The sequence below is a fragment of the Sciurus carolinensis genome, chromosome 7 (genome assembly GCF_902686445.1).
Source record: "Sciurus carolinensis chromosome 7, mSciCar1.2, whole genome shotgun sequence".
In the NCBI taxonomy this organism is placed as follows: Eukaryota; Metazoa; Chordata; class Mammalia; order Rodentia; family Sciuridae; genus Sciurus; species Sciurus carolinensis.
In genome coordinates, this window is record NC_062219.1 from 95,805,265 (window position 1) to 95,825,589 (window position 20,325).

At 35.9% G+C, this 20,325-nt stretch overlaps 1 protein-coding gene across 1 annotated transcript in view; it reads left to right on the forward strand.

The window, feature by feature from the left end:
• Nucleotides 1-20,325, forward strand: part of Eys (eyes shut homolog) — a 1,705,088-nt gene that overhangs the window by 1,560,554 nt on the left and 124,209 nt on the right. The window contains 1 exon segment of the mRNA XM_047559194.1: nt 16,582-16,754. Coding sequence (XP_047415150.1) covers nt 16,582-16,754 — 173 coding nt within the window.

A 20,325-nucleotide genomic window follows, 5' to 3' on the forward strand; every position in this document is an offset into this window, starting at 1 on the left:
CCACAAGTGATGAGTTGGATAGTAGAAGTATCCTATTAAAAGGTGCCATGTAGACTGAGAGCAAAATAAGATTAAGATCAGAAAAGATAAATAACAACATTAATCTTAAAGTATCTGCAAAGTATGTGGATTCATAGGATGACAGGACAGGCTAACTAGTTATGTCCTGACATTAATGCTTTTATTCATGGGGGACTCAGTTTCTGCTCCCAGACCTGCTGCCTCCATAGCTCTCAGTGTCTTTATCCCTAAATTAAATTAAATGATTATTAAGTCTTCTAAATCACAAAATACTGATTCAATGATTTGACCTCCATTTTCTCTTATGTCATTCAATAATTAATACTATAACACAATTCATATTGTTGTAGCTAAATATACTTTTGATTTATTTAACAACGGATGCAAAATGAAATCACTGACATTGTGGGGAAAGTGTTATTTAAATTTTAGATATAATATGTCATCCTATACTCATGATCAACACCCCTGTTCTTTTTTCAAAAGCAAACAAAGGCACCTTTTATTTCCCTTGTATTGAAGATCCTGTCAGTTTGGCTACTTACTGGTCTGCCTACATCTTATTGTACTGCATGTTTAACATGAAGAAGTGAAACTGTAGCATCTCCTTAGGAAAAGGCAGTGTATTTGCATATCTGAAGCTTATATTCATATCTCACTGGTGTTTATGCCTGCAGATGCTGTCTCACTGGTGGGTCCCTATTCCCTCAATTTGTTTCTAGGTCAACTGTTTGCATTTTATTGTAATAAATGAGCCAGACACTGTCTTGACCTACCTGCCCTGCCAATGTCTGATTTGAAGGAGAATAAGAACAATTAAGTACTTAATTACATTCCATTAGCAAAATGTAAGAAAACAACTTTTGTGACAAATATAAAAGTTGTTTCATCTTCCATACTCAGATTTAATTCTCCCAGGTACAATTTCCTTCCACAGTAATTTCAACAGTCTAAAACTCTTGCTATTGTACTTTTTGCACTTTTGAAAAATGTCAACACTCAATTTTATAGCATTTGATTTAACACTTTTAGGGACACTTTCAACCTTTCATAATTTATAGCCACCTCCCAAATATATGTGATAGGTACAGTTAAGGTAGCAGTCAGAATTAAAGGTCAGTAGATAGATTGAAGGGTTGTAAAGACATCAATAAAGGAAATGGACTAAGAAAAATTCAGTGCAGAAACCAAGTTCCTTAGCACCTCATAATCTCATTATCACCTTATTGCCAAATTCCCTAAAGAGTTTATCATTTTGAAAAAGTGCTGTATTGAAATTTTCCCAACATTTCTGCTTCCTGGAACCTTCCAAATAGTTAACCAAGTGATCTAAAAATAATAATATCCTTTTTTTTCTACAGTGCTACCATACTGATACATTTTCTTCTCCTTTTGCTTCACTTGTTGAAACCATGGTATTTACTATTATAATGTGATTTTATATTATCTAGCCTAGAAAACTAAGAGTTGATCTTGTTTTATAGATCTTGTTTACATATTAAAATATAAACCTAAGTATATCAATCTTAATTCTGTAAAATGTACTCAAAAGAAAATTTAATGCTCCCTGAATTTCAATGCTCCACTTTGAAATAAAATAGCTCCAAGATAATTCTTATATTAGCCAAGTCAGTAAATAAATGACAATTTCCCTTTACTCAATATGAAACTTACAGATTATTTGGACACTGTTAAATCAAAGCAAGACAAGAAGCACTGATCAACAGGTTTCCCTCAACTTTTAAGTTCTCTGAGGTCAGGCTATGCAAGATTTTAAACAAAGTTCATTGAGTTTGAATAATTGAAAAAATTGTGGATTGATAATTTATTGTTCAACAAGTAATTATTTGATATTAACTATCCACCATTCACATTAGAAGAATTTTATCCTCAGGGGTACAACTATAACCAAGGCTTTAAATCTAACAAAATTGGAGAAATTCATCTCAACATAAAGTTTTTCTTTTTAACCCCAAATTGGGTAAGGTTATTACAGTGGAAATATTATGGATGGGTAGAAAGGGGACTACCCAAGGTCTTTATCACAATTATCCAGGAACTCGGTAGGATTTATGCATACCCAGTCCCCATGCCCCCAACTTCTGCTTTCAGTGACCTCATGGTGAGGCTTATGAATCTGTACTTTTGACAATTTCCTAGCAATTCATCTGCAAAACTAATTAAGAACTACTAAATGAGACTAAAATATGATAAGGTATGGTCACACTTTATATCTTTCTATCCTAAAGATCAACATGTGCCTGATATAAATAAATATTTTTTGAATGCCTGAATGGATAAGCAAAAGGTAACAATATGTCAAAGAAAAGAGAAATTACTTCTGGTCACAGAGTCATTAAGAAGGCGACAGTGAAGGAGTCCTTAAAATATGAGAAGGACGTTTAATTTTCTGCCTAAAAATAGTCAAGCACAGAGGATAGATTCTCATGGAGCAGCTATGAGACAACGAACAGAAATTTTAGATTGGAGAACATTGTTTCTCCACCCACACCACAAAAGAAGCAGCCTACTTGTCCAGAAATTGAGGTCCACCCTAACACTCTTGAATTACTTAGTACCTTGTGGAATAAGAGCCACTGAACTACAAAAAAGGCTTAATTGCTATTTATGAAACATAATTCCTGATTAAGATAATGGAGGATATTAAAATTCCATTTATACACATAAACTGGAATTAATTTAGCTATGTAATTTGGCATGAGACCCAAAAGGAAAGAGAAGACAAATACAAATCCAATAAAAATGGAAGAGTTTCCCAATATAACATTCTTATAGGACCAATGCAAAAAAAACTTAAAGATATATCATTTCCATGATCATTAATAAAGTATTTCAATGTAATATGTAATATCCAATAGAAAATTCATAATAAAAAATAATATTTTCAAGGAAAAAAGATTTCTCTGTTCTAAGAATTTACATGGTATAGATTGATCTTTCATTATGTTAATAAAGAGTATTCCATATTAAATGTAAAAATATGTTCAAGGTATTCCTATTTGACCCACTTAAGATTTCAAAAATCAGGATTTGATTGACTGTTTGAAAAGTAAATTTAACATGAAAGAAGTCTTTATGTTCTTAAAACTTACAAAATTAGTTCATATTTTGCTCATCAAGAATCAAACTAGACCAAGATTTATTTAAATAAGATATTTAAGCATAGTGTAAATATTGTAAAGCACACAATCTCAAGCAGACCCCATGAATTTATACGTGTGTACACAATAGTGACCACAACCCAAATCAGGATGTACAACACTCCCTGCATCCTTCAAGTCTGCTTTAGGTCCCCTGACAGCCCATGCCCTCTGTGGCAAAGGTAATCACCATGTAATCAAGAGATTTTTAAAAGTAAAAATAAGTGGAATATAATTTTCATTTACAACTAACTCCATTTACAAATTTACAAATTTGGGTATCTTTGGCTATTTTTTATTTACTTATAGAAGCTGCACATATGTCTCCTCAGTAGTAAGAACACTAGGAAATTGTTTCCAGTATATGTTCTTAAAAGAAAAACATTATGCTCTGTATTTATTATTTCACCTTAAAAACACATACAGTTTCACTTGTTAATCCCTTTAACAGATATTCCTTGGGTAAGCATTGTGGGCTGGGAGAACATAGTTCCTCAGAGCACAGTAAAGATTCTGCTCTCCTGGAGCTTACGCTCAAGGAAGAAGATAGATGCGTCAATATGCAATCGAATAAAATAGCAAAAAAAGAAAGCATTTCAAGTGTGACTAGTTTTAATAAATATACTAAGAATTGTGGAATGAAGGACAAGCAGTCGGGAGTTACACCAGATGAAAGACCTCTCTCTGGGGGGATAATGTGTAGGCTGAGATTTAATGAGGAAAACCCATCAGCTGTGCAAATCGTACAAAGAGGAAAACACTCCCAGGCAAACCAGAGGGCCTAAATGGGAAGCAGACACAGAAGGTTCACAAAACAGAGAGATTAGGGCCCTAATTTTGGTTCCCTGACAAAAAGCAGAGATCGTAGCACAAGTTTAGACCCAAGCAACTTACTGACAGTGATCACAAGGAGCAAAGAGGGAGACACAACAGGAGGAAAGCCAATGGGAGAAGGGGTTATAGAGTCACTATTATTAGGATTACATTCTGCTGGGACCTTGTGAGAAGCTTATCATTGGCACATTCTGGCCTTCACACATGTAGTTCCCTGTTTGAAACACTCCCCAATGTCCACCCAGCCCAATTTCTCACTTCTTTTTTTTGTAATTGGTGCATGCTAATTATGCAGAATAGTGAGTATCATTGTGGCATATTCATACATGCATATAACATAATTTGTTCTGTTTTACTCCCCACCAATTCCTTGATTTTTAATTTAATTATTAATTCCACTGAAAATTCTCCCTGATCACCCATTTAAAATAGGCCCCCTTCTCTGTTCTTCTGCAGCACCATGTGATATTCTTTTTTTAGTACTTAACCTAATTTGTCATTTTACATTTAGTCACTTAATTCCTGTCTCCCCTTTCAGATTACAAATACAATGCAAAATCAGAATATACCTATTTTATTCACCATAGGGTTATAGTGCCTGGCAATAACATGGTCTAGGGAAGAAGTCTAGTAAATGTTTGTTGGTTGGATGAATGGATAAGAAAGATTGAAGATAAAATCAAACCACTCTGGTTGAGCATGGCAGAATGGGTACCTTTTCCCTGCGTAGGGAACTTTCCCTGCATAAGGAATTTCAGTGCAAAATCAAACACAAAGCAACAGTCCTGCCTTTAGAAAATGATGTATCCCTGAAAAATATGTGTATGAGGCCATTTACTAGAGACTCAGGTGACATCTTTTGAAATAAGATGTACTATTCCTTAAATAGTCAGTTTTATACATCATGATCCTCATACCCACAAGCTTCCCAAGAGAATGGAGACAGTTGCTAACAATACTTTCAGGAATAAATGACTCCTGAAGAACTCCCAGACTAGCTAGTTTGTTTGTTCTTTTTAGAAAGAGATAATTTGCTTTAGATATCAGAGGGTTGAAAGTGACTGCAGGTTCTTTTCTATTAAAATTTCCAGTGTGTATCTTTTTTCTAGTGCAAGAGACTAAATCAGGTTTGGGAAAATGCTGACAGAGTATTAAGATAAGTTGTCTCTTGTCTTTAAAAATCCTGTAGAATAGTAAACCTTCTAAGTCCCAAGGATGGCAATGATTTCTCACATGTGATTAAAGTAGTATACAGTTCTGTTCCTTGACCCAGGTTTCTTTTTTTCTTACTTTTATTAGATCTAAAAACAACTGAAACAAATCAATGTTTTCTTACTCATTTTGCTTTTTCATGTAGATAAACCTTATACCAAAACTTCAACTCTGCTATATGAGTAATGGAAATAACTTCTTCAGGCTGAAGACTAATATTTTGCATATATGTGCCACAGGGTGAGGAAGAAAAAGGATTAACTTTAAGTAACATGAGTTCATAAGGTTTAATAAAGTCTGAGAAAAATGTATTTAAATATGTATGTTCAAGTACAATTTTAAGTTGCTTAGAAGTTTTTTATTCAGTTTGAACTGGAAAGTTTGCAACAATTCATAAACCATCCATGTTACTTGCCAGAAAAATGTAACTTTTTAAACCAGAAAATAGTTCAAAACAATGCAACAAAACTTCAAATGAATCTTACTTTTAAAAAAATGAAAATAGAAGTTCCCTCTGGCATTCAGAGATCTGCTTGAGGTCATGACATGTCTCAGAAGAGGTTTTCTGAACCCAATAGGTAATCCCTTTCCAATCCAGTTCTATTTCTGTGCGATAGTGAGCCTAGCAGTTTTGGATTTGTTGAGTAAAGCAATTTAGGAATTGCTTCCTGCAGATGGAGATGCATTTTATAGTGAATCATTGGAGCTTTAAAAATAACAAACTGCTGTAAAAGAAGCTTAAAATGATCCCCCCAAATCGTGAAATCTTATCTGGCCCATCTGATGGAGCAATTGAGGAGAAAGAAACTAATTGAAACTATCGAAACAGCAGGGAAAGTTAACCATTCTTTTTTTCTTTTTATCCATTTAACATAAAAGAAAATTGTCACATCTAATAGAGTGTCAAAAAAAAAAGTGTTAACTAGGTATAAATGACTTTTTAAACTGTCCTTTTCCATCCATAAGGTCACAGAACTGGGAAGTTTGCCTCCAGCAGAAGTACCCTTTGATGAGGGCTGGCCATTGTATGTGGTTTTCAAAGAAATGGCACTGTCCATTATCAAGTCAACTGACTCTAAGAAGAAATTTAGTCCTTTTCAGTGCAAAGAAGTTTCAAACTAAAACTTTTAATTGAAAAAGCCTGAAGCCACTTTCAATCTCCTGTATTTAAAACTCAAATTACTCCTTTCAGGATTAAAAAAGAAGAAAAGTGTGCGGGGGAAGAAGCTCATTATTTCAAAAACAGAGAAGCAGGGATTTATTTTTCAGTAGTTCCTTTTTCAGGAATGCTGTTTCCAGTTCTCCAATCTTAGTATCCCAGTTTCATCAGCATAACACAAAATATTGTCCTGGCATTCTGTTCCTTCTAGCACTCATTTTCCAGAAGTTTCATCTCATAAAGACTCGTCATCATCATCATCATCATCATTTTAAACAAATGTATGAAAATGAGTTGGCCAGTTTCTGTTCAGCCAGCTGTCCTTCATGGACATAGCGTTCATCTTCATAACTGTGCCCAAGAAGCTAACCAAAATGTCCTCAGAAAGAACAGCTATTTCATAATTATGTAAACCATGGCAATTGCACTTATAAGAGTATGTATTCATTTAAGTGTAAAAAGAACTCTGCCATATCATGTCACCAAACACAGTATCTTTCCATTTAGTGATAACAAAAATACAATGTATAAATATTTTTAGTGCAAACTTTCTTGTTTCATTATAGGGCAAATAGGTGGTTCAGCGCTTTGAATTCTTAAGGCAATGAGTCAAAGTTTTCTCTCCTTCAGTTGTCTCTTCCTCTCCACCAACTACCATTATAATCTGTTGCTCCCTGTTGAGCAACAAGGTCCGATGTATCTCCTTAGGGTCAGCCCAAAGGAGAATACGGGGCTGAGCAGGATGATGAGTGTCGGCGGCTAAGCAACCACACCAGAGCCAGGAGGTCTGTCAGCACACATGTTGAAGCAGGAACTCGTTTATTGAGGAGGTTACACAGGTTTTATGTAGGATGGGGGCTAGGTGGGAGCTAATTAGCTTAAAAATTAACAAGACATGGGGGATTCATGCAGGGGAGAGTTCCATAGGACTATATGGCAAGCACGAGTTGATCACGTTCGCAGAACTGCTACTAACCAATCCCTGACAGTAGGAGGTGGAGATAAGCAGGCCAACCAGGGAGTTACACATAACTGGTTGCTGGGTAAGAACATACCTCCCAGGTTTCAGGGGAGTGCGGCAGTGCAAGGAGGTCTGAGTAACCTGTTAGTGAGTCAGGCAGTGCCACATATGAGGAGGGGGTCGCCATGAGGGTGTAGTCGCCATTATAGGGTGTGTCCCCTATAATAATCCATAAGTTCTCTTAATTTTAATCAAAATTGTTACATTTATAATATTTCTACATAGCCTATTCATTAGCAAGTTCACGGATGCTTCATATAATGTACATAAAAATGAACTCATTATATTCTACCCCTTCTTTCTAAATGTGTATTCTTCATTTCCAAGAATGGCACCAAAATCCTCACTTGCCTAAACCAGAAACCAGTCATCAAGTTAAATACATATTTTTCCTCCTGAACATCTCTCGAATCATTTCTATCTGTTTCCACTAAGTTTATCTATACGTGTGCTTGAATTTCTGCACTTAATTCAGGGTATAGTCAGGAGTCAGTTCAGTGGCACAGCACTTGCCCAGCATATGCAAGTGCTTGGGTTTTGTCCCCAGCACTGAAAAAAAAAAAAAGTGACCAATATCAGGTGATTAACTTCATAGAGGTAAGAAGTACATTAGAGATTTCAGGTGTAGTGGATGTAGGGAGACTTTCCTAATTGTGGGGCTGAGAAAGAGAACCCAAGGAAGGAACAAATTGGAAACACACACACACACACACACACACATACACACACACACACACACACACACACACACACACACTTACAAGCTGGTACTTAGCCATATCAGGGACAGTGTGGTCATTGGATGACAGTTCACTGAAGAGCCTAGGGCTAGAACTGAAAGGAGGAAGCTAGGCATTGGGATGCTGAAGAAACCTACTAAGAAGCCACTTTCTGGGCCACTGCTGAAACTCACTGGGAAGCCTCCCTCTAGGGTGCTAGGGAGCTCACTGACAAGTCACCCATCCTAGTGCCCCTGAACTTGGTAGAATTCTGCTCTCCAGAGCACTTGTAAAACTGTTTAAACCATCCACTAGTGTGCAGGAAAGCTCTCTGAAAAGACTGGAAGGCAAGGGAACTGCTAAAAATTGCTGGGAATCTGCTCAATAGAGCACCTGACATTCTAACAGGGATTACAGATGAGGCATGGGCCAACTCTCTTCCTGAGAAGTTCTGCAGAGACTCATTGGTGGGGAAGCACCACCGAGTTTCCTTCACGTGCCTCCAACAGAAGAAGAAAGGGAAGTGCATCAGACCCAGGGAAGGAAAATCCTTCTTTCAGTGTCCCCTACTAGCAAAGTTTAACATCCTTCCAGTTGGCAAAGGGTAGTTTTTGTATTACAAAAAAAGGGCAATACAAGGTGGATCTGGAGCTGAGACAAGCTGGTACACTCTGTTCCAGATTTACTGCTCTCTACTATATTGTCCATACTGTAGTCCTAAAATAATAATTCTAAAACACAATATCATTACTTCCCTAACCAAAACCCTATGATGCCTAATGCTCACTGATAATTGATGCTGAAGCTCTTAACAAGGTCAGAATCATCTTATATCTCAGCTCAGTCCTTATGCTCTGTGCTTCAATTACATCTTTCTGATTAAAGTTGGTGGCTATTCTAAACTTAGCAAAAGATACTTCTTCTTGAGAACTGAGGTAAGAGGAAACAGGGATAGAGAAATAAGTGCAGGAAGAGATCATTTGGGGAGTCAAACTTGGTGCTGGTGACTAAATTTTACCCCTAGAGTATAAAGTGAAGTCATCTCCCGTGAGAGTGGGCCATAGAATTTGAGATTGAGCAAGATTGGAACAAATGTTGTGTTAAAGGAGAAAAGGAATCAAAGCCAAAATTAACGAAAATATATCACCAAATGAATTTGCAATGTTATTTGGGACAACATAAATGTGTAGTATGTAGTACAGGGAGGAAGCCACATGATATGAAGATCTAAACTAGGGCTGACAATGAGGAAATGTTCTCTTGCACGGTGGTAAATATTGAGTGATGAGCTTGGTTTTGTTCCTTTATAATTATATTCCTAATCTTGTGTCTGGGATTTAGAATTATAATCTAAATAAACCATGTAGTTCAATAGGTGGCATTATACATCTTGCCCATCAGTAATCTCTGGTTTACATTGTTCAAGACACTGACTCTATATAGAGAAATTTGGGACAATTCCAAAGGTCACCTTCTTGTCCAAAGTGGCAGAAAACACATACACTAAAAGAGCAAGCCAGCTGAATCAATGTATTTGTATTTATAGGCAAGCTATCTAAATTTCTTGCTTTCTCTTTATTAGAGAATTATAGCTTTACATAGTAGTTGGGCTCATTTTGACAAAATCAGGGAATTTGATTTCAATCCCCCCCACCTTTCCCTCCCCTATTCTCCTTCCTGTACTCTTCTGATCATTCTTTTGCTCCTTTATTTATTTAGTTTTGATTGGTGCTTTCTATATATACATAAAGGTAAAATTCTCAATGGTGTATTCATATATGCATATAACATGGTTCCATTAAATTCATTTCATATTTCCTCCCCTTTCCTATCCCTCCACCCTCCCTTTGATCTTCCCTATATCTTCGTGATATCCAATCCCCACCCCTACTCCCTCCTTTCTTGCTTTTCCTTAACCCAAATTTTGGAGTATAAAAACTCAATGGAAGGAACAATGTGGAATAGTGATAAACTGCAGAAACTTAAACTTCTCATTGCAAATTCAATCTAGGAATGAAGCAATACCCACAAAGAATGTTCATAAATGTATAGCTTTCTAGAGAGTTGGTATTTACTATTCCTCGTGTTTCTAAGGAATATATTTTATATGCATAGTAATTTTGTAAATAGATCTTAATATCAAAAAAGAATAACTATAAAATCATATGCTGTGTTTTCACCTTCCTGATAATAGGAGAATCCACCACTGCAAGGGCTGATTAGAAATTGTATGTAGGTGAACATCACTGAAGTCAAGGGAATAGGTTGTTTGCTTAAATATTTTAAGAGAATTTTGTTTCTTTTTAAAATTTTTTTATTTGTTCTAATTAGTCATACATGGCAGTAGAATGCATTTAGGCATTTTGATAAATCATACATAAATGGAGTATAATTTCTCATTTTTCTGATCGTATATATTTTAATGTGAGTTAAAATAGCATATTAAAAAAGCTTATACCAACACTCTTACTCTTAAATAGCTTCCAGATAGGCACATAATCTTTACAGGATATTACTTGGGAGCTCCTGAGCTTCCTAAACACAGTATTTACTGATTCTCTTATATTAAATCCCACCCAAATTGCACTTACCATGCATAGGACTGGAGACTGGCTAATTCTGCAATGAGAACCAAGGTACAAATTCTATTATGAAATTGTTGTTTGAGCACAAAGTCTAATCTTAAGACTGAGATAAGTTTTATTTGGAAGAGGTATTTGTTTTCATTGCTGAGGATCAAACCCTGGGTCTCACACATGCTAGGCAAGTAGGTATTCAACCACTGAGTTACAAACCCAGCCCTTGGAGGAGGTTATTTTAGAAATTAAAATGGTGCATTCATTCTATGAAAAATTACTAATGAATTATTTGATCTTCTCACCTGTCATTATTCCACTCCTCATCCTTCTTTCCCAGCCCATTTCTGTTTGTACGGGATTTCCTCATACTGCTCTTACCTACCATTAGTTCATTCAGACTCAACCAGTTATATGTTTTATCAATGCCTGCCTCTTTTCCCTAGCATAAAATGGGCAACCACTAATGCCAAGTACTGTGCTGGGCACCTTCTCTTACAGATCTATTTAACTTATTTGATACAGGATCACTTTCACTATGTTAGCTCCCCCTTTAAGGTTTGGAAACTTCTGAGGCTTCTCCCTTGAAAGCAAAACTTATACTCCATGTCATAAGGACTAGAGAGTCTCAAAGCAAAAGAAAGGGAAAAGCTGTCTCTTTCTGGAAAGGAAAAACAGGGAGAGGGAATTTCATCAAAACAGAGGAAACATCAATGGATTAGACAAAGGAGATGAAGGGGGAGTAAGAGCAATGGGAAAAGGAAAGAATTTGACCGAAATTTCATACATACATACACGAATGTCCCACGGTAAATCCCAACATCAAGTATATCCACAAGACACTAATTTTTAAAAACTTATAAATAAATTGCAGAAAGATCAGAAGAGTGGAGGGAGGGGAAGGAGGGGAGGGAAGGGAGAGTACTGGGAACTCAATTAGAGCAAATTATATTCCACGATTTTGTGATGATGTCAAAATGTATCCTAATGTTATACATAACTAAAAAGAGTGAATTCAAAATTTAAAAAATAAAAAAAAACATTAAAAATGATATCTCTTCCTGGATAGAAGTTCCTGATGCTATTGCTGGGTTGGAAATCTGATCATCTTTTTTCACCAAAGAAAACTTCTCTGTGAAAGGAACCATGGTTGTAAGAGGAGGGGAGAGAAAATGAAGGGGAAAGAGAGATAGAGATTTTTAACATAACTTCAATTTTTCCTCATGAAATACCCACAAGATTGCATTGAACAGAACCTAGAACAGGAAGAAAAAAATACATATGTTTATGTTGTTTGTGAATTCTCCTTTTTTCTGTATTATTTCTTCATATATGATTCCAGCACATATATGATTCCATGATTTACAATTTTGTTTCTACCTTTAGTAAAAATCTATTCACATAAAAAAAAAAAAAAAAAAAAAAATCCTGTACCAGGACATTCCCTGAGCTCTCTTCATGGGTGTATTAAACAGACAGTGCTTCCCCAATCTCACTGTTTTAGGTCACCCTAAGACAATTTTGGTTTTCCATTTTTCTGTCATTTTCATGCTTGGTTACTTTTTTAAACAGTTAAAAAAAAAAAAAAGAAAGAAAGTAATCAAACGTAGTGATGCTCCTTCCTGCAGAAAGTAGTAAGCACTTAGGTAACTCCTCTGAGAAACAAAGGAAAGCTGTCCATGGTGCTGGAGCTCAGTCTCCATACACAGCTAGCAGTTTCTCCAACAAGAATTCTAAGGAAGATTCTTGTGGAGGAGAGGAGGAATTGCTCTGTAATTAGCAGACTCTCTGTGATGTTGTGAAATTCATGAAAACAGAATGAAAGCTCGCCTGGAACCACAGCTACTCGGGACCTCATTTGCATTCTCTCTTAAGCCTGGGCTGTGGTGCTATAAATAGAAAAGAGTATACATAGCAATGAGTTGTTTCCACCAATAGCAATTTTATTTTTTTAGAAATATCTAGAGATATTATTCATAAGGATCCATTTCCACACACTTTCCCGCTGAGAATATCCCTCTCTTGACACTGTGGGTGGCCAACTTTGAAATCTGCTAATGATCCGTTAGATACAAAGAGTGCAAGAAGAATTATTATTCTTTAAGCTAGTACGTGCAGGAATTCTTTTAGTTCTAGAAGATTTTCTGGCATTTGGTGGTGTTATATAAAAAGTGGGCACCTCTTTTAAGCCAGCATCTTTGATTTTTTTAATTAGCTGAATTTTTCTAAAGATAATTTTAATACCCATGGAAACTCAATGACAGTCACTTAGCATACTGTAGTCTTGAAATCTAATATTCCATAACAGTTAAAATGCCAAAATATACAGATGTTTGCATATGTTTAGATGCATGGTGTTTTTTTAAACTAAGCTTTAAGTCAACTGAGTGAAGGGTCTCCTCCTTCATGTTGTAAAGTGTAATTGTATATGCAGCAAACTACACATTGTGCTAGTAAAGTAAAAACCCTATAATCTTTGTACTGTGATATATAAATATCTTGTTTTCAGATATATATTTGTTAAAAGTCAAAACATAGCCCTGGCATTATGCTAAGGACTCAATAGTAACCAATGACCATCAAGCTTTTACTCTTAAAAAGAGAAGTAGCCTCAGGGGGCTGGTCTTAAGCTTAAAGTAAGTTATACCAGAGGACTACCTGAAGACTTTTAAAAAAATGCAAAACTTTGGCCTCACCCCAGAACTTACAGATTAGAATCTCAGGAGGAATATGCACTTTAAAAGCCACATAGAGAACGCTCTAGTATTGCCTGTGACTGGACCACAGATGAGCTTCAGAAACTGCTTTCATAGAAATTCATGTATTACAGAGCTAAGGCTTAAAATCCTTGCTGCTATCTACATTTCTTTGTTACATATGCTGTGTTACAGAGATTTATTCACGTACCTGTGTTGCCTTCCCCAAAGAGTATAGAAGTGAGTCTTATTGACTTTCTGGCACATGGCTCTATCTGTGACATATATGCACAGCAAATATTGGTTGAAAGCAACTGGTAAAAAATATGATATTCTGGTGCACCAACATCTGGATTCTTTCCCAGACCTACTTTTAATTTGTAAAAATGTCATGACTTCCTTAGAGAGGAATTTGTACAACAGTTTCTATATGGTTTGCTGTTCTTTTAAAGGATAAAATTTTTTAAATTTTCTCATATAAATATATATATATACATATAATATGTATATACATATGTGTATATATATGTATATATATATATATATATATATATTCCATGTGAGTACATTCTCCTATAACTAGTTACATTAAATAGTGCCAAATAAATTCTCAGCAATGTCTCAACAAGATAAACTGGGCAAAGGAGGATGACATTTCTCAATCACTGTTTCCAAGAGTCAACTGTTTTATACACAATCCATCAACCTCAGGGTATTCCTTTTTCTGGTCAATGTTACCTTCTGCTTCAGGATGTGGAGAAGCATAAAGTGGCTTAAGTGACAGAGACAAGGGCTGAGTTTGTAGCTTCTGAATAAGTTGGATTTAGTAATGGGGATCTTTGGCACGATATGGATAGAAGAAACCATTAGATTCACATGTAGTACAGTCAGTAGCAAAATTAGATTTTAAAAAACTATTGGTGAAATATCTGGCAGCCTAGTGAGTCTTTTGAAACTTGAAGGTGTAATTTGAAGTGAAGTGTACAGATGTGCCATCATCTGGAAGAATCTCCAATGGTTAAAGCTGACAGTCAGTCACTAATGAAATGCTGTCAAATGTCAACATGGGACAAAGGGGCTGTACACTCATCCTTGAGCCAGAGAAGGTTATTTTCTCTGACCTTGAGCTTATTTCTATAAAACATGTATTTCTCTCTCCATTCTATCTGCCTGCAGATGCACAAAGAAGCACAGTCATCACCACATGAATTTACACAACCAACTTCTCACAACACCTGATGAAAGCAAAAAGGAAAGGAAGTTTGATTTACCAATAAATAAATAAATATCAAGCTTCCTTGATTTTTAACATCAAAACATCCTTCTTGCATCTCAAATTTGTTTAGGTCTATATAGTTAGAGCACTTAATTAGTGTTTAGTTTGGTTTGATTTTCATATACATAGTGTTCTCCTTTGTCTTAATTTGTTACACTTCTAGAAATTATCCCAGAATAGAGATCACATTGTAATAGTGATCTTTAACCTTTTCCACCAACTTTGAAAACCTATGTGCTTTTACGTGTCTCCTATGTATAAAATTCTATGAAATTGCCCTGAAAGCCATAAAGAAATAAATTACTGAATGACTTTCAGGATCAGCCTGTGCATTGGCAAAATCCAAGGGTGTCCAACCCTTTCATGCCAATAAAGCTAGCTTTTCCTACTGATACATAAACTTTCCCTATAGCATTTTATCCCTTTAATACAAAGAGTTAATATAAAAATAAAGATATTTTAAAAAGTCCTTTCCCATTTCAGTACCTACACTAGTTAATATGGAAGAAATGATCCTTTCCTGTGAGCAAGTTTATTTTGGATTAAGAGAACCAAAAAGGAAGTAAAAGACCACACAGATGAGAACAACAAGGGATAAACACCATGGTACAGATAAGACTACAACTGAATTAGGAGGCTGAATAATAAGACAAACTATGCTAGTTTTCTAATTGTGGACGCTGATTCTGTCAACTATCCTTAAGAGCTAACAATCATATTGAAAGGCAAGATGTAAGCAGGGAAAAATTAAACTAAAGATTTACATATGGCAAAGAATGTGAACTAAGGTAATAAGAAGAGAGAAAAGGGAGATATTGAATGGAATTCATTTTACTGAAAGTGGCAGAAACTCAAACTGGCTTAAAAACATAAAAAGGGGGTAGACTATGTGGATTCACATAACTGCAGAATAACAGCTGAATCTGTTGCCCAAATAATATCAGTAACCTCTCTCTCCCAGTTGCTTCTGTTTCCTTGCTAGGTATTAGTTATTTATTCTTAGCCAGACTTTCCCTCTGGATGGGTAGATACCACTAACAGCTAATAGTTTAGCAATCCCAGAAGAAAAAGAACACTCTCCTCAGAGTTTTAGTAGAGGTCCTGCCCCCAATACCACGCAACCTGGTGTGCTCCATGTATCCATCTTGCACACTGAGAGTGGCAGCAAGAGTGGAGTCTGCCCCTTGTAGACAACATGGCTAAGAATGATGGACAGGTGGGTCCTGCAAGGAAACTGAGGCTACTGTTACTTTAAAGGGGGGAATGGATACAGGGAAGGCAGAAATAACACATTCTAAGTCATTCCCCCTCCTGAGAATGCTTCCCTGGCAGGTGAGAGGAGTATTTTTCCTGAGCTCTACTTTCATAGACACTCACAGCCTGGGGCCACCAAACCATATTTTAAGTAGGAGAGTCGTGTAGTCATTACAGCTCCCCACTGTGCCTTTTTTCAGAATTACACAAGTGCAGCTTTTGGAAGACTTTGCCCTCAATACAGGGAGCTTATCACAGCTTAAAATTCTCCTCTGAGCTTTGAGCCTGAGATGGCTTTTCCTAATAGACATTCGAAGCACTTTATTGAAGCAGCAGCACACATATTTAATGAATCCCTGAAAAGGCACCTAGTGTGAAATAAAAGATGAGATAAATCAAAAATAAAAATAGATGGCTTAAAATAGCATTCATTGCTTCTGACGATCTATAAAACTGTCCATCTGCTTTCAATATAAAACACACAGATAAAAATACTCAAACATTAAAACACAGGAAAAGGGAAAGAAAATGCCACTTATTATTGCCACAATTCACAATTATAGTTTTATTTATATACGTGTGAGTACATGTGCATATATGTGTATAAAATATCAATTTTTTTCTGATTTTTTAATCACTTTTCTTTTCTCAGCGACAGTGACAACTGGTTTTGTGAGTGTCCAAGGCTGTACTCTGGCAAGCTGTGCCAGTTTGCAAGTTGTGAAAACAGCCCATGTGGAAATGGTGCCACCTGTGTTCCCAAATCAGGAACAGACTTTGCCTGCCTCTGCCCGTATGGGAGATCTGGACTCCTCTGCACTGATGGTAAGAGCATTACACATGGGGCACAGGCAGAGGGAGGTGAAGAGGAAAGAAGTGACTTAGAGGAATAAAGGATAGCACCTGATGGATCAAATACATCAGAACCTTTTCTTGGTTCTTTTCAAGTTAGTTGAGACAAGACCCACAAGTGATACTGATCACTGGGCAGGTGTTTCTCATACCTATCCAATAATTGTAAAAGAGATAATGAGTTTTCCCTGAGGTTAGACTGCAGAGAACCTCTGCATGATAAAATCTCAAGGTCAATCTAGTAATAAAAGAGAAACAAGGAAAATCAAGAGCAATCCAGGGAATCAAAGTATCTTATATCATTTTGGCAAACTGAGGGCATGAGAATAATAAATTTATGTATCATAAGCCAATTGTTTCACATTTTAATATAACAAAACTTATGACTTGATTATTATATACAAAGAAATTGAATCAGGAACAGCTCTATGCCTCTCCTTAGAAAAATCCAGAAAGTGGAAAGCCTAAATTATACAAAGTAACAAGATGCTATAATATAAGATTACTTTAAGAAGCAAGTTCTCTAAGAATTTAGTGTTATCTTTGAATATCAGTATGAAGTCAATATGTATATACTTTCAGAAATAATAAAAAACAATTGATATTAATATTTATTCAACACAGAACCAGATCTGTTTCACATTTATTTTTACTATAAAGGTAATAAACAAGCTGGGAACAGTGGCACATGCCTGAAATCCCAGATACTTGAGAGGCTGAGACAGGAAGATTGTGAGTTCAAGGCCAACATGTGCAACTTAGCTAGAACCTATGGTGCTGGGAATCAAACTTGAGGGCTACTTCCCCATCCCCTGAGAATTCCATTCAGTGTGATGCAGTGTTATGTTAGATGTTAATCCATCATTTTATAAAAAAAAAAAAAAATCATAGACTATATGAAGTTGAAGTCTTGTCCTTTCCTATAAAAACTTCATGTTTCTCAGACACAATCATTCCATTTAGATAAAAGCTATTGAAATGGTGGGTCCATTCCTAGTCTTTTGAAGAATTTTAATACTGCTTTCCAAAGTGGTTGCACTAATTTGCAGTCCTACTAACAATTATGAGTGTTGTTATTGATTATTTCTCTCCAGATCCTAAAAAGCCTTTACTGTTATTTGTATTCTTGATGATTGCCATTCTAAATGGAGTGAGACGAAATCTCAGTGTAGATTTGATTTGCATTTCTTTAATCACTAAAGATATTGAACATTTTTTCATATATTTGTTGGTCATTTGCATTTCTTGTTTTGAGAAATATCTGTTTGGTTCATTTGCCCACTTATTGATTGGGTTATTTGGTTGGTTTTTCATGGGATTTGTTGTTGTTGTTGTTGTTGTTGTTGTTGTTGTTGTTGTTAAGTGTTTTCAGTTCAGATTCATATTCTGGATATGAATCTCCTGTCAGAAAAGTAGCAGGCAAAAATTTCCTCCTTTTCTGAAGCTCTTTCTTCATGGTCATAGCTATCCCACTCCTTTGTAATTCTCCAAAAGAACTAAAATCAGCATACTACAGTGATAAATGCATGCCATTGTTTGTATGGGGCAATTCACAATAGCTAAGATATGGAACCAGCCCAGATGACCCTCAACAAGCAAATGGATAAAGAAAATGTGGTATATGTATTTTACTTGGCCATAGAGAAGAATGAAATTATGTCATTTGCTGGTAAATGAATGGAACTAGAGAATACCATGCTAAGAGAAATACGCCAGACTCAGAATGTCAAGGGTTGAATGTTTTTCTCATAAATGGAAGCTAGACAGAAATAAGAAAAAAAAATTAAAGGGGGAGGTGAATCTCATGAAAATAGAAAGGAAAACATTGGAGTAGAAGAAGGGAATCAAGATCAAGTAAGGGGGGATGGGAAAGGGGAGGAATTTCAGAATGAAATTGACCAAATTATGCTATGTGCACATATGAATATATCACAATAAATTCCCTTTTTATGTATAACTATAATGCACCAATTTAAAAGTGAATTAATAGGAGTAAGACTAGTAAAATAGAGGTAGGGGATCAGGGTGAGTTAGAAGGGAAGAGGAGAGAGTAGTTCTGGGGATTTAAATGAAGCAAATTACATTATATGTAACTCATGAATATGTTAAAATTAAACCTCACAATCTGTAATCTATAAAATTAAATCCACCAATAAAAACATAAATTTTAAAAATTAACCAAAAAGCATTGACAATGTAATTGATTTCAATAAACTTGATTACTAAGAGATGAGTCATCAGTTTGCTTCCTACTTGAAACAAGATCGATTGTATAAAATAAGAAATGAAGATTTATAAGAATATCTTCACATATTCATACACCAAAAAAAATGATTGTTTATTCCCATGTCTTGGTCTCAGTTAGGGTTCTAAAGATGCAGAGATTTATCGATTATTGATTCAGGAAAATTAAAACAAAATTTATTAGAGTGTAAGTATAAGTAAGAACAAACTCCTGCATGCACCTATTCAGGGGAATTTCTCAAAATAATTAACCTATCCATTAATATGTGCCACAAAGGTACAGATCCAGGTAAGAGCATCAGAAATTTAAAGCTTGTCAAGAAATCCCTGCCCTCATAGAACTTGCCTGCTAATTGAGAAGATGAAAATAAAATGAAAACAGTTCAAGACACAATACCAAACTTCTGAGAAGAAATTATGAAAGAAATAAAGAATAAATAAGGGACAGTAACTATGGTAGAGGACATTATTGTAGACAGGTAGTCAGGAAAACAACTCTAAGGGGAGATATTTGTGTTAAGACCTAAAGAATAAGGAGCATGCCACACAAAATACAGGAAAAGAAACTGTCCAGATAGAAGTTTCAGAAAATGGAAGACAAGGAAAGATTGAATCTGGGTTTTTGGAAGAATGAAAGGGTGCTGAGAAAAGTACATAAGTGTCATAGTCCTTTTGGGCTGCTGTAACAGAATACTATAGACTGGGTTGCTTACAAAGAACACAAATTTATTTATTTTCCCATCACGAAGACTGAAAAGTCCAAGGTAAAGGTGCCAGTAGATCTGGTTCTGGCGAGGGCTGGTTTCCTGATTAGTCCTCTCACTATTCCCTCCATGGTACAAGAGACTAGCAGCTATTTATAAGGGTGTGGAGAGCAGTGACTGAGCTTGGGAGACTCTGATGACCTCAGGACTGTGGCATGCCTGGTGCCTGGGAATGTTTCTGTGCAAGGGCACAGGATGCCTAACTGCTATGGTAGTGCCCTGACTGAGGAGGCTCTGTGCAAGAGTCTTATCAGGTTGGACCTTGATCTCAGGCACATAGCTCCCAGGGATAGAGGAATTCTCATGCTAGACAATCACAATGTTTCGCCAGCTCTGTTGCTCCTGAGCCTGCCACTTGACAGTAACTTTAAACATTGGACCTCCTTGAGCACTACACAAAGCTCTTAGCATTGCACATTGCAACTGTAAAAAAGCTACATAGATGTTTCTAGTTCTGTAACTTTCCAGAATACAAGAATAATGCTTGCATAGTGTTATAACCTGATAATGAGACATATATAAACAAACATTGCTGG